The sequence below is a fragment of the Hoplias malabaricus genome, chromosome 10 (genome assembly GCF_029633855.1).
Source record: "Hoplias malabaricus isolate fHopMal1 chromosome 10, fHopMal1.hap1, whole genome shotgun sequence".
Lineage (NCBI taxonomy): Eukaryota > Metazoa > Chordata > Actinopteri > Characiformes > Erythrinidae > Hoplias > Hoplias malabaricus.
In genome coordinates this window covers 40,549,882-40,565,030 of record NC_089809.1, presented here as the reverse complement: position 1 = coordinate 40,565,030, position 15,149 = coordinate 40,549,882, and the positions used below count along the sequence as shown (strand labels likewise).

The 15,149-nt window shown below is 44.7% G+C and overlaps 2 protein-coding genes across 7 annotated transcripts in view; one reads left to right on the top strand and one right to left on the bottom strand.

Annotated features, from left to right (window-relative positions):
* The window catches only part of grb10b (growth factor receptor-bound protein 10b), an 85,352-nt gene extending 75,856 nt beyond the window's left edge, over positions 1–9,496 (top strand). For 5 of the 6 annotated variants that reach the window (XM_066683712.1, XM_066683716.1, XM_066683711.1 and 2 more), the window contains 5 exons: positions 1,082–1,198; positions 1,424–1,490; positions 2,327–2,414; positions 3,734–3,827; positions 3,939–9,495. In XM_066683712.1, the coding sequence (XP_066539809.1) occupies positions 1,082–1,198; positions 1,424–1,490; positions 2,327–2,414; positions 3,734–3,827; positions 3,939–4,085 (513 nt within the window). In that variant the 3' untranslated portion in view covers positions 4,086–9,495. Of the gene's footprint in view, positions 1–1,081; positions 1,199–1,423; positions 1,491–2,326; positions 2,415–3,733; positions 3,828–3,938 lie in introns of all 6 variants that reach the window. The other variant, XM_066683717.1, reaches the window with a different exon arrangement.
* Positions 9,497–13,494: 3,998 nt separating this feature from the next.
* On the bottom strand, positions 13,495–14,938 carry LOC136708058 (sericin-2-like). The gene is made up of 2 exons (XM_066682319.1): positions 14,896–14,938; positions 13,495–14,219 (listed from the first exon to the last, which is right to left on the bottom strand). Exons 1-2 carry the CDS (start codon positions 14,936–14,938, stop codon positions 13,495–13,497), a joined length of 768 nt encoding a protein of 255 aa, XP_066538416.1.
* Between the last annotated feature and the right edge of the window lie 211 nt (positions 14,939–15,149).

Here is a 15,149-nt window from a genome sequence, read left to right as displayed (position 1 = left end):
GTGATCTTAAATGACCAAAATGGAGTAGGCCACACAGCCCTTTTTTCAGGTTCGACTCCCATTCGCCGTTTCCACCGACAAAAAATTGGTTAACAAACCAGAAAAGTTGATTCCCAGCTGGAACCAAAGAATCAGCAGGAACCGTGATGGCGTCTGTGGGCGAGTCGAGATAAAGAAGCTCCAGAAAGAGCTCAGAGCCTGAAATAGTGTTGTGGAGCTGGACCGGTACTTTACAGTGTTGTATAAGTAAATAAAAGTTAAAAAAAAAAAAAAAAAAACCCTCACACTGATCTGACCGTTCCGTAAACAGTGGATAAACCATGACTCTTTCTGTTTATCTCTGACTCTGGAGCTGAATTCAGACACAAACCAACACTCTCACAACGCCCCTGGGCCGGTTCACTGGAGAGCACCAAGGTTCTAAGATTCTGGAGCGGACCCTGTTCAAGAACCAGAAATCTTTTGGTGGAAAAGGGTGACCATCCAGGCCTTGGTGACCCGGTTGGTCGCGCTGTCACTGAACAGTGGCTACCAAGCGCAGTGTGTAAATTTTGGTAGCACTGAAGGGTGTGTTGATGCCGCACAGCTCCAGGGTTCTGTGTGTGTTTATGTTGTGAGAGAGATGTTCAGTGGTAATATATTGTACAATAATAAAGGTATTTGTCCTGTGGTAGTGTTGCTTCTGGAAGATGAATCCACATTGCCTTTTCTGGCAGCATCTGTTTTCACATAACATCAGTCACTGCCAGCGAGGAGCGTTCCCACTGCTGCTTTCGTCGCCCCTTTTCTATTAGCTGTCTACAGACTACTGTTCTCTCTTTGTAGGCTTGCAATAGATGACTTGCCTTGAGGCACATGATCATGGGATTTGCTGTTTGTTCTGGTCACTGTTAAGTACGACTGCTCCCCATGAAAACGCTTGTTCCTTCAGCCACAGTTTTGCCCTAACACTGGCCCCGGGGGATTGTGATGTGGTTTGTTTACACGTCATCCTGTGTGTAACGTGAGAATGATGGAGCGATAGATGATGCTAATAAACCTAAACAGCCAAGTCATTAATTCCAGCGTGGTCTGTCCACAGAGGAGTGTGTCCGAGAACTCTCTGGTGGCCATGGATTTCTCAGGGAGGATAGGCAGGGTCATCGACAATCCTGTGGAAGCCCAGAGTGCAGCGTTGGAGGAGGGACATGCCTGGAGGGTAAGCATCAAAACCTGTCTGTTTTGTAGTTACTGACACTAGCGGGGTGTAGTTACTCTTTAACTCGGCGTGTAGTGGGCAGAAGTAAACAGTGTGGTTGGTTATATTTTTAAAGTGAGGCAAAGCCAAAGTAGTTAAAATATTGTTTTTTACTTTATCTAAAATTTTATGGAATGTTTTTGTTGCTGCAAAGTTGATTTCCTCCCCTCTTTCTTTTCTTTACAGAAGAGGAGTCAACGCATGAATAATCTGGGAAGCTCCAGTCCACTACATCCCTCATCATTAAGTGGAGGTACTTCCATTCTAGATTTAATTTCTAAACGTATGACGCTTTACCACTGCAAGGTTCCTGCCCCACTCTCCTCAACTCGGTTCTGCTGGTCTATTTAAAAAAATAATAATAATTTTTTAGCCGCTGTTCTCTCGTGGTTCAGAGCGAGTCGAGTAGGGACTAAACCGTAGCGTGTAAACCTTGCAGAGCGCTGATCGTCCAGAGAGAGTCGTCACTCTACGCCACGCAACGCAGACGACCAGCACCAACTCTCCATCTGTAAAATCTCCAGCTGCAGCAGAGATCACGTTTGTTTTTATCCGACTCACGACGGCAGCTTGTAAAATTACGCCGTGGTCTTTTGAAGAGGTCCAAACGCTCCTTGGATCGGTGCAAATTCTATCTGTCTGAACTGATGACGGAGCTGTGTTCAGTCCCAAACAAAAACACGCCAATACACTATGAGTAAACACCGCTTAACGTTACCGCCGTCGTGATTTCCAAAGCCTGCTGTTCCCGATAGAGACTTGGGTTTGAGACGACACCAGACACATTTCAGGGTAAAGCAGTGGGAGCGGAAAACCAACCAGGGACCAAACTGAGATTAGAGTAGTGTAGCTGCCATATCGTATAAAAGAGGCTTTAGTAGGACTTTAATAAACTTTGTACTGGATTCATATTTTAAATCCAAAAAGAACATTTCCCCTTGCCTTTCATTTTGCACTGACCTCTATTTAAATCCTCTTTTGTGTACTACACTTAAACACAGTGTTAATAACTGTTCACAACTACAGCTTTTTACTCCACGTACTCTGACATTGCTCTGAGTGTTGTTTCCTGTCTTCTGCACTATCCAGTCATCCACAGAACTCAGCTTTGGTTTCACGGTCGGATCACACGGGAGGAATCGCACAGGATGATTCTGCAGCAGGGTCAAGTGGACGGGTAGGACGGGTTTCCCTTATGCACTTTGTTTTACAGATGGCTGTTCATGCTGGTGTTTTTATTGAGGGGAGATTTCACATTTCACAAGATCTTGAATTTCCCCTGGGGATCAATAAAGTATCTATTATAAGGAAGTCCTGTTACCAATGATGCAACTGATCTTTATAGCCTGGTTTGAGTACACGTGACTGGCTCCAGAGATGACCTGCGCCTCTGTTTTCATTCCTGCATTTATTACGTTCCCTCCATATCTTCTGAAAAACATCACAGAATAAAAAACACTGATATGAAGCACCAAAGCTAATGGCGGTCCGACTAAATTAGCCTTGTCTAGCTTCTCTTTGTTTAAAAAAGGTCCAAGCTAACAGCATTAATCTCTTCATTTGAATCTTGCACTTTCCTATCATTGGGTACGTTTACATGCTAAAATTTCTTTGAATCTGATTGAATTCATTCCAATTATAGATCGGACAGAGGTGTTTATATGTACACTCCACTCACCAGTCCGACTAATACCACAGTTTATAATCCGAGCCAAAATAATGTGAGAGTGTCACTAAGTTTACTGACCTCCAGAGGAAGATATGCTTCATTCACAGAGTCGGACCTAGAGAGAGAATGTGCGTCAGTCAGTGAGAGGTTGAGTGTTTCCTCTTCCTTAAATTGGTTTCCCTCTGGAATTATAAATGTAGAAATATATAAATTAGAAATTCCGCATCCACTCAGTCATGATTTTGAGACTTGAAAGACCCCTGGTTCAGTTGTGTGCTGCTGCTGTAGCCTGGTACAAGCTCAGCTCGTGCAGGACGTACATAACTTTTCCGATTGCATGTGTGAGATAGTATTGGAGGTGTTTATATGGCGGCTATTCTACTATTTATCTGATTATTTAAAGGATTACCACCTATAGAAAACGTAATCATAATAACTACTCTGTTCCGATTTAGCTATTACTTGGATTATTAAAATGAAATGTAAATGTGGCCACTGTCACGTCTTTTAGTCTACAGTACAACCCAGTTCTCAGGGATTCATACATTCATTCTGTTATTTATGAGGACTCTATGTACACTACTCTTTATGTAGCTGGACTGTGTGCTACATTGCACTTCTGAGCAGTTCCACTTTATATTACTGACCCTGTAATGTTTGTGCTTTATTTGCACACATGGGGTCTTTGTGTTTCATTGTATTTCATATTGCTTAGTTTTTCTTTTATTTATTGCATTTATTAAGGAAGTGGAAATCTTTGTGCAGTGACAGATACTCTTTTGTATTCTATTTCAGCTTGTATTTAACCTCCTCTCTCTTTCTCTCAGATTGTTTCTGTTAAGGGACAGCCAGAGCAACCCTAAGGCCTTTGTGCTGACACTGTGCCACCATCAGAAAATCAAACACTTTCAGATCTTACCGGTAAGCTCATAGCACACGCCTCATTATCAGAATGTGAGGGTGAAATTAGCGAAATCAGAGATTCACTGACGGCTCTGTTGATTTTTCTGATCTCTGTCGTCCTGTGTCCAGTGTGAAGAGGATGGTCAGATGTTCTTCAGCCTCGATGATGGCACCACCAAATTCACAGACCTGATCCAGCTAGTGGAGTTCTACCAGCTCAACAGAGGAGTCTTGCCTTGCAGACTCAAGCACCCCTGCACCACCGTGGCCTTATGACCCTCCCATCTGGACTTTGCCTAGAAACGAGCCCCCTTCCCTCTGAGAACCAGGCGACACTTCAGTGGTTTAGAGCCGTGTCGAGACTTGTTGGATGTGTAGATTACAGGTGATCCTCTGTGCTTTTGAGAAGACCACAACTGCAAAAATGACCATGGATGCCAACATGCCTTCATCTGCTTGGGTACAATCTGTAGATGGCTTTCGTTGGGTTGGAAGGTCTTCTGATGGACGACGTCTCTTCGCTCAGAGCTGAAATGATGTCTTTTGAAGGTCTTCTGAGGCGAGAGCAGGAATGTGAAAGAGCCACTGGACATGGTTGGCGAAATCCCACATTCTGCCCTTACCTACCACCACCTTTCTCCAGCTTTCCCTGGTCCATCAGCTTTTTGAATATGGTTCAGCCCCCAACCAAGTTCCTTCGTTTGATTCCATGTCAACACTGCAGCAGTTTGCACCAAGCGCTCCAGCATGAGATATTTCTTTAAAGTGCCTCCTGCCTCAGACAGACATCAGCATCTGCCACCACTATTAGGAACAGCACCTTGATGGCGAAGTAGAGCTCAGTGGAAAATAACCACTATGTAAACCCTCACCCTCCATGAGGAAGACGGCAGGGAGCTCTGTTGCATGCGCAGGAACTTACGTTTCGGAAACGGGAAATCACCTGAACTGTTTATCACCGGCCCTCTCCTCTACAATCTCTCCTCCACGTCTCGACACGTCGTGATTAGGACGGTGCACTGTGAAGCCTGGCATAGTCGGGGTGGGGGGGTTCTGTTTTCTAATCTGCCTTGTTCAGCGGTAGCAGTAAACACAGACTGATTTGTAAAGATATTTTTTAATCGTGACGCAACTTTACGGAAGAGCCATGTTTTTAGCATCTGCCTATAATGTATTAAGCTACATAGAGGAGGCCTAGCCGCAATGTGTACGAGCTCCACCCGGGCGACCATTTACCACACGGATAAAATGCAAACAATGCAATCATTTTAAGTATTGTTTCCATGAATCTATTTATTTATCTGGATTTTAATGATTACTTGAAACCGAGTGAATTTCTCAGCGCTGTTTAAAGCTGTTCTTCCACATTTTCAGGACTTGAGCCTCATGTTGTTTTTTGTTCTTTTGAATTTTTGTTTTTGCATACACTATCCCTGCTTTCTAACTCTTCATCGTCGTCTGATGTTGGATTGAACTTGTACGGCTCGCTTGTCTCTCCTGACTTCCACCACAGTTCCTCTTACTCCGCAGTTTTATTCTTTCTTCGAGAAAGTGCTGTTTTATAGTTAACCTCGGAGTAGTTGATATATAAATAAGCAGCTGATCTGAATACTCTCCTAGAGGCAATGAGATTACATTACGATATCATTAAAGGAACACTGTGTAATATTTGCACCTTAATATCACAGCTTCAGATTCGTTGAGATGCTCCACTGAGCTGTAAGGAAGATCAGCACTGCAGAAACCGCACCATGTAACTTGTTGAGGAGGGTAGGGAACCAGCTCTTCTCCACCTCCCTCCCCATTGATTTCAGTCAAGTTCGGTACAAATTAATTTACACCAGGAGCAAGAAACCCCTAGGATTCCTTTAAGTGAGAAACCGATGGCTTCAGCAGTGGCCTGAATTTGGCCTGAGCTCATTTCAGGAAACATGTCGTCAGTTACATCCGTTCACAACGCTGCTTTCCTCTGCTGAGGGTCAGCCGACATGGTCCACCACAAGCCGTCTTAGCTTACGCTGTAGAAAAGTGTTTTGAGTGTGATTCCCTCATTAACACTTCGTTTATCGTGCGTTTAATGAGAAATGCCGTGGTTAATCAGCGCTCGCTCCACACACAAGTAGCAAACATGAGAAATGCACTAAACACCCAACCGAGGACTAGTTTTCCATATGTTTTGTGTCCCACACAGAGCCACTAGCCTGGTTTGTCCTCGTAAATCCACAGCGCGAGGCCAATTCGAAGAATACACCGGCATTGAGGTCATTGTTTACGTTAATCAGTGGTCAGTTTCTTAGTGCTGTTCCTCTCCGTGCATCGACTAACCGTATATCTGCAGTGAACGTTTGTGAAGTCAGGGTTCAGGAGCCTTTTCAGGTCACGGTCGTCTAATTTAAGGCTAGTCTGTGAGCTCCCCGACCAGTTCAGACTGTGTTTGACCCGTCAGTAATGTTTCAGTTCCTGTCACACGCGGTTTCAGGTTGATACCGATGAGCTTTTGTGGAACTGGAGTGAGGCGAGTTCTGTTGAATACTGAGCTCAGATTCATGCTGGATTTGTGTGTTCCATGCTTGGCTTGATCATGTAATACTCAGTTCAATAGCAAAGACATATGGCTCTATAAAACCATGAGACGTTTATAGATATGACACTGTACCTTAGGTTTCTGATCACTATCTTCTGCATTTAGTTCGAGTCATTTTTTTTTTTTTCCACAATGACGTACAAAATGAAGAAAGCTGACTGTGCTTTTTTACTTTTTTCCTTTTTGAGCTGTAAATATTGTTTTCTTTTTTTCATGTTTAATGACCTTAAAGAATGCGTGTAATGTTTATGCTAAGCAGGTAATAACTGGAGTCAGAGGACACGGTCTTGAGGTCAAAGGTCACAATTAAGCTAATCTTTTTTTCTAATTTTTTTTTGAGTGTGGGTATATATTTTTTCTTGTTTTGTTTTGGTTTTTTGTTTTTAAATTGCTGAACACTCACAATGAAAATGCTAACGAACTTAGCCCTGGCAGGACTCTGCGTTGCTAGTGTTTTCTTGTATTCACAGTTCAGAAGCTACACTTTAAAGTCTTTGCATCACTGTCCTGTTCAGATGAGCTGGTAAAAGCACCGTTTGTGACATGTGTGAACTGTTTTTAAGAGTTCTATCAGTGAATGAAATAAATGTCGATTTTTATATTTGAGATATGAATGTAACTGGGTTGCTCAGGGTTGATTGGGGAGCCTGATGAGGTCTGGTTAATGGAGACAGATTTGTGTCCCAAAAAAAGTAAAATAATTTAATCAAATTAGAGGGAGAGTAGATCTTAAGGAAATCTCAAATATTAAGCTTGTAGTTTCCAAAATAAGTGATGTTTAAAAGTGTAAAGCTTTGTCTTTAATATTTTGGTGATCTGTAAGTTTGCTGACTGTTATCTCAGACTGTAACTCGCTGAGCTCTCGCTCACACTGCTTAGCTGTTTATTTTTGCTTGTAGTGGTGTTTCAGGGTGGATCCCCATTGGCTAATGAGTTTTTGAGTGACAGCTGAGTGTCCCAGATGTCCAGTGCAGTAAGTGTGTGTAATTCGTCTGGAGCCCTGAGGAGCTGTCACTCAAAAGCTCATTAGCCAATGGAGACACGTCGTTAATCCCTAAGAGCCCAGACTGAGTTCCTCGTAAAGACACACTACGAGAAATGTAAAAACGTTTTTGAGTTAAAGTCATAACGTAACAAACATCACAACTTTTGTTTCAAAATGTACTTGACTAGAGATCAGAGTCGGTGATGTGTAGCAGAGGACTGGTCACTGGAATTCACCGTCATGTCCTCATCTCATTCTGTAAATGAGGTCACACGTTCACACGCGGTCACATGACTGCAGCCAGGAGGTTCAGTATATGTCCCTTAGGGAATTTTCCGGACCTTATAAAGGCTTTGTGACACACAACACCATGGGCCTTTATGGGTTTATAAACCCACCCATCACATGTTTGTGACTCAGAATCAATCGTAGTCAGATATCGAGACTGGGAGAGCGGCAGCTTAACTGCAGCAAGTCCACAGCGAGTCTGAACGCTTGGAACAAGCCGAGAGAACTGTCAGCAAAATGGCAAGAGACAAATAATTTATCACCGTTAACACGAATCATACATTTACAAGTTATAGGTTTTGTGTTTGAGATGACAACTGTTTTCTTCGGTAAGTTTCTCTCCAGTTCTTATTTATTTTAGATATTTAAGTTTTGTTTGATTATATATAATTATTATTATTTTATATTTCTTTTAGGACACAAATCTGCCTCTGTCAGGCTCCCTGGACCGGCGCGGTTCCTAACACTTTTTCCTTGCTATTTTCCTCTGACAGCTCGCTGTCTTCTGTTTCCCTTTCTCTGTTTGTCCCTGTGTTAAAACTATGAAAGTGGAGGTGGAGTTCTGTCGTTGCTCAGAGATGCTTCCGAGCTCCCGCATCCCACCCTCTTTCCCAGACTAGAGCTGCTCCTATGGCTGCGGTCATAAAGCCATGACACCCCACCCCAGACTCCTCCAGGAAACCCCACCTGTCTGCAAAGTACAGAGAGGACAGCTCTAGAGCAGCGTTAGAAAAAAGTGGAAAGGTTTAGAACAGTGTGAGGCATAAGAGGACATGCCGATAGCAGTGTGAAGGACGAGAGGGCAGGTCTAAAGTGCTGTGAGGGACAAGTGGACAGGTCTAGAGCGGTGTGAGGGGATAGAGCAGGTCTAGAGCAGTGTGAGGACATGTTTTCTAGAGCGGTGTGAGAGGCGAGTGGACAGGTTTAGAACAGTGTGAGGCATAAGAGGACATGCCGATAGCAGTGTGAAGGACGAGAGGGCAGGTCTAAAGTGCTGTGAGGGACAAGTGGACAGGTCTAGAGCGGTGTGAGGGGATAGGGCAGGTCTAGAGCAGTGTGAGGACATGTTTTCTAGAGCGGTGTGAGAGGCGAGAGGACAGGTCTAGAGTACTGAGGAATGAGAGGGCAGATCCTAGATCACAGAGAGCGCTGTGAGAGACGAGGACAGGTCTAGAGCGGTGTGAGGAGAGAGGGCATGTTTTCTAGAGCAATGTGAGAGGCGAGAGGACATGTTTTCTAGAGCAGTGCGAGAGGTCTAGAGTACTGAGGAATGAGAGGGCAGATCCTAGATCACCGTGAGAGGCCAGAGGGCAGGTTTTCTAGAGCTGTGTGAGAAGTGAGTGTCTAGAGCGGTGTGAGGCCAGGTTTTCTAGAGGGGTGAGAGGACTGGTTTCTAGAGCAGGAGGAGACGGCTTACTCAGAAGGTGTGAGGACACATTTCAGGAGAATATTCAGTGGGGTCAGTAGGACACAGGAGAGAGGGAACAGAGAAGTGCGAATGGACAGAGGACAATGAAATGATAGGGAGCTACAGCAGTTGGAAGAGAGCTAGAAGAGTGTGAAAAGGAGAGAGACAGATGAACACTCCTCTTCTGTATCAGTTGAATGCTCCACCTGATGATGATGCTGAGGAAGATGAGGACCACGTCTGTGTCTTTCAGAGAACGCAGAGCGAGGGGGAGCTGCTCGGCGGTGGAGGAAAAGCCAATGTGGAAATGTCTGTGCTTTTGTAAACGGCGTGTACAGATCTCACTGTAACCGCTTCAGATATTTTTGTACAAATAAGGGACTGCTATATTCTCTTTATTGCAATTAGAATAAAACATTAATACATTGCTATAACTCTGTCTGGGCTTATGTTCTGTCACAGGAGGAAAGACTGGGGTTTTGGGGGTTTTCCAGCGATGAGAGGGCCAAAGATGCTTTGGGTATTATTTATTTAGTACAAGATAAAGTATCCTCTTGATTAAAAATCCGGTGTTTAGCTTTCACAACACCTGTCCAGAGCGCACGTTTGGTCTGGGTGGATGGGATGGGGCCCCTATTTCCCATGATCACTATGCATCTGTCGACTGATGTGACAGATTTGGGCAGTTTGCATTCTCCTCCGGTGCATTAAGCTGTTCACTGGAGTATGTTTACAACACTTTGAAAAGAAGCGGTTGAATGGCCTCCCATGTCTCGAAGGAAGCACGTGATCGCCCTCAGTCTCATAAGGGTGGAATTACAGATGACTAATAACTGGAGAATATTTACAGGAATTAAATAAGAAAGAGGTGGGCGCTAATTCCATGTTCATAGAGCTGTGTGTACTGAATAAAGGCGAAGGTGTAGAGTTACATCCAGGGTGTTTTCACACCTGTAGATCACTTGCTCAGGTCTAAATCAGTTAGAAGTTAGTGTGTGGTTGGTTTTCACACACACAACAATCCAGAATATTCTCTGCTCTGATTGGTCAGAGCTGACTTGGATGGGAGTGAGAAAGTAAACCCAGGAAGATGCTGCTGTGTTCTGGACGAGTTCAGGGCTGTGTCTCAATACCAAGAACACAAAGAATGAACTTGTGTTCTCTAGAAGAACATGCTTGAAAAGAACATTCTTGAGAAGTGACCTTGCGAGAGGAAATTCCTGATGCCGCAGCGAATGATGGGGATTTCAGGCCCTTCTCATTGGTGGGTCATGAACCAATGCTGCAGCGTTATTTTGGATGTAATGTGAACAACATCGAGGATTTTTTTTTTTTGCTGCACTTGGCATTTGTGTTCTTTGAAACGAAGATGATATCAAGCAAGAACACAAGCACTAGAACCTAAGAACGCACAAGAACATGCTCTGTGGGATGGCACAGGTTTCTGTTCTGTTTCTCTGACTAGGGACTAAACTTTACCCAGTTCCCTGCTCCACTGCGTCTGATACACAGCGCCCCCTGGCTACAGGAGTGTTCAGCTCAGACCTGCTGAGTTCACCTGAGAGTCAGATCAGATCCAGGTCTGATCATGTTCTCACCAGAGTTGGTTTGGAACCTGACCAAGACCACCACCTCTCGAGGGTCTCAGAACGATTGTTTTGATTGCTTCATTCACACCTGCTCAAACCGCCCAGAGGGTGAAAACAAATCAAAGTCTAATCGGACTAAACGGTACAGGTGTTTTTTCATTTATTCATTATCTGTAAGCACTTAACCAGTTCAGGGTCGCGGTGGGTCCAGAGCCTACTTGGAATCATTGGGCTCCAATCCACCCACCAACGTGTGTTTTTTGGACTGTGGAATCTGGAGCACCCGAAGAAAACCCACACAGACACAGGGAGAACACACCACACTCCTCACAGACAGTCACCCGGAGCGGGAGTCGAACCCACAACCTCCAGGTCCCTGGAGCTGTGTGACTGTGACAGCTACCTGCTGCGCCACCATGCCGCCCCATGTGTTTTTTGTTAAGCATTCAGGACCTTTTGAATTCTTGACTTTTGTCTTTTTAAACATTTAAATGTATAACAATGAGACTGGACACAGGGTTTAAAAACTCCAGCAGCACTGCTGTGTCTGATCCACTCTACACCAGCACAACACACACTAACACACCACCACCACGTCAGTGTCACTGCAGCGCTGAGAATGATGCACCACCACATCACACCTGCTCTGTGGGGGTCCTGTGAGGGAGCTGACCACTAAAGAACAGGGGAAAAAGGGGTGATAAAGTATGCAGAGCAACATATGGGCTTTATTCAGTAATTGTAGAACTACAGAGTGCTTCTGTGAGATCAGTGGAGCTCAAGAATGGACAGAGAGGGGGACCACAATAACATAAGCACAGAGCAGGCACTTGTGACTGTTTATATCTACATTCCGAGAGTCTTTATTCCTGTTTTCAATGTGAATATGTCGTCACTGCTGCACATGCATCATGTTCCACTAGAGGGCACCCAACACCTTTACAACAGTGTAGACTCTCCTGCTGAACTGGATTTGCTCAAATAACTTCCAATTAAGAGGACATTACGATTGTGGGGATTGTGTTGTTACTCAGATACGTTACTTTTAATCTTTAAAGCGTCTCCTGGTTCCTTCGGTGGGGCTAAAATGTTCAGTGCCAAAGACAGAAAAGGAAGAGGTGGCATGGGATCATTCAATAATTAATAACTATCTCATAGACCACGCAATATTGTCAACTTTTACATTCCGCCTTAAAATCAAATTTACCGATAAGTTCAAGTGATTCATGTTTCAGAATCTACTCCTGATGATTAGAGGCTCCAATTAATAAACATCAGGGCTGTTTTCCCAGAGAGGGTTAAGGTTAGTCCGGGAGGACAGTACCAGTCAAATGTTTGGAGACACACCCACTCAGAGCGTTTCCTTTTTGTTTTGGGCCATTTTCCAAATGTTGTGAATGTATTCCAGTAAACAAGGAGCGTCCCTGGACGTTCAAAATAGGTCTAAAAGTAGTCTGTCCGTCAACGACATATTTTAAACGTCAATGGACGTCCAAATTCCATCTTAATAAGTTAGTTAAGTGGTGACCAATCGATAACGTCAGTGGACGTCCAAAACGCGTTTTATACAATAATTTATTTCGGGACCAATTAATAACGTCAATGGACGTTCAAAATACGTCTAATAGTCGTCTTTTCAATGTCTGTGTTTGGACGTCTTTTCAACTTTCATTTTCAACCTTAAGAGAACGTTGATTAGACGGCAGTCATTACGTTATTTCAACGTTGAATCAACGGCTAAATGTTTACTGGGATAGCGCCAGTCAAAATTTGGACGACATCTAATTCATTTTGGGGGATTTTTTTCTACGTTGTAAATGAATGTGGAAGACATTAAAACTATGAAGGAACACATATGGAATTATGTAGTAAACACAAAAGTGTTAAACAAACCAGAATATGTTTGAGAGGGGGTTCAATCTTTAATTGGCAGCTGGCAGCAGGAAGGAGCAGTCAGTGGCAGCAGGAAGGAGCAGTCAGAGGCAGCAGGAAGGAGCAGTCAGCGGCAGCAGGAAGGAGCAGTCAGTGGCAGCAGGAAGGAGCAGTCAGCGGCAGCAGGAAGGAGCAGTCAGTGGCTGCCGGCGTTCGCTAGTGGTGTTAGGCTGGAGCTGCCAATGACAACCTCCTGTTATGAGTCTTAAGCGCTAACTGGAGACTGACTACAGAACGGTTTTAATGACCGCTGGCAATAGGTAAGCGTCTGTTTGTATTCATGTAGCCAGCTATGTGAAAATTAACCAAACGAAACATAACAGACTTTATACTACGAACATTTATTAAATTAGTAACTTTGAAAGTGTAAGGTTTGTATTAGCTAGTAGAATGATGACAACGTATCGTAAACGTGTACTGTGCTTTTTTTTTTGCTAGCTCTGTTGCTAAGTTAAATAACATTATACCTGCTAGAGCTGTATCTGAGTATGTATGATCATTTCAATTATATTTATTTAAGTCTTGGTGTACTACAGAAATTGAGACGAAGTGCCACTACAACTGTACTAGTAACAAAAGTGTATTTCATGCATTTTGATGTACAGTATTCCCCCTTTTTCTTTGTTTGCTTTACTTAATGTTACTTAAAACACACATTAAAAAGTATAAATTCCAATGTGATAAATATAATGAACGTTTACAGGCTGTGTAAATAAATGAGTACAATTAATCTTAGGTAAGAATATCCTAAACTATAAACCATATTTTTTTTTTTTTAACGCTAAGCATGCATTGTCTAAAGGTTTCAGACAAACAAAGTTGCTACATGAATACAAACAGACGCTTACCTATTGCCAGCGGTCATTAAAACCGTTCCGTAGTCAGTCACCAGTTAGCGCTTAAGACTCATAACAGGAGGTTGTCATTGGCAGCTCCAGCCTAACACCACTAGCGAAAGCCGGCAGCCACTGACTGCTCCTTCCTGCTGCCGCTGACTGCTCCTTCCTGCTGCCGCTGACTGCTCCTTCCTGCTGCCAGCTGACTGCTCCTTCCTGCTGCCACTGACTGCTCCTTCCTGCTGCCAGCTGACTGCTCCTTCCTGCTGCCACTGACTGCTCCTTCCTGCTGCCGCTGACTGCTCCTTCCTGCTGCCGCTGACTGCTCCTTCCTGCTGCCAGCTGACTGCTATTTCCTGCTGCCGCTGACTGCTCCTTCCTGCTGCCAGCTGACTGCTCCTTCCTGCTGCCAGCTGACTGCTCCTTCCTGCTGCCACTGACTGCTCCTTCCTGCTGCCGCTGACTGCTCCGTTCTGCTGCCGCTGACTGCTCCTTTCTGCTGCCGCTGACTGCTCCTTCCTGCTGCCGCTGACTGCTCCTTCCTGCTGCCAGCTGACTGCTCCTTCCTGCTGCCAGCTGACTGCTCCTTCCTGCTGCCAGCTGACTGCTCCTTCCTGCTGCCAGCTGACTGCTCCTTCCTGCTGCCAGCTGACTGCTCCTTCCTGCTGCCACTGACTGCTCCTTCCTGCTGCCGCTGACTGCTCCTTCCTGCTGCCGCTGACTGCTCCTTCCTGCTGCCAGCTGACTGCTCCTTCCTGCTGCCACTGACTGCTCCTTCCTGCTGCCAGCTGCCAATTAAAGATTGAACCCCCTCTCGAGATTTGTGCGTGCTGCGCGCTCTCTCTGACTGTTTTGTGCAGCTTCGCTCTCCACCTTAGTGTTTTGTGCGTGCTGCGCTCTCCCTCTGAGTGTTTTGTGCGTGCTGCGCGCTTTCTCTGACAGTTTTGTGCAGCTTTGCTCTCCACCTGAGTGTTTTGTGCAAACTGCTTGCTCTCTCCAAGTGTTTTTATGCGCGCTGCGCGCTCCCTCTTAGTGTTTTGTGCGTGCTGTGCGCTCTCTCTGAGTGTTTTGTGCGTGCTGCGCGTTCTATCTTAGTGTTTTGTGTGTGCTGTGCGCTCTCTCTGAGTGTTTTGTGCGTGCTGTGCACTCTCTCTGTGTTTTTTCGTCGAGCTGCGCCCGCTCTCTGGGTTTTTTGTGTGAGCTGCGCTAACGTAACAGGGATTTCCTCTCAATAGAGTTAAGTGTTGAATATATTGGAATTAAACAATGGCTTTAAAGCAGTTGGAGACACTCCTCAGTCATCTCTCAGTGGAGAAAAGGGCAGACTTTATATTTTGGGTGCAGTCTTTGGGTGCAGTTGCTTAAGGATGTGCCAGGTCATATCGGGCAGCTATTTGAAAGGTTGGAAAAGGCCGGATTGGTGGTCAACCTTTCGAAATGTGAGAATGCCCAAGGTCAGGTTACCTATCTTGGTCATCATGTGGGATATGGCACAGTGAGGCCACATGCGGCTAAAACACAGGCTATTTTGGACATTCCAGCTCCTTCTACTCAAAAAAAGCTCATGAGAATTCTAGGTATGTGTGGATTCTATCGTAAGTTTGTGTGTAACTTCGCTGCTGTCACTGAACCTCTCACTTACTTGTTGAAAAAGGATGTTAAATTTGTGTGTTCCAGGGACTGTCAGACAGTGTTGAATCAGGTTAAGGCCATTTTGT

What these genes read in the sequence shown, in the direction of transcription:
- LOC136708058 (XM_066682319.1), bottom strand. Translation starts at nt 14,938, where the DNA reads ATGTGGCCTCACTGTGCCATATCCCACATGATGACCAAGATAG. An exon ending in CCACATGATGACCAAGATAG is followed by an intron (nt 14,220 to 14,895) that starts GTAACCTGACCT and finishes TTTAATTGGCAG; the next exon opens with CTGGCAGCAGGAAGGAGCAG.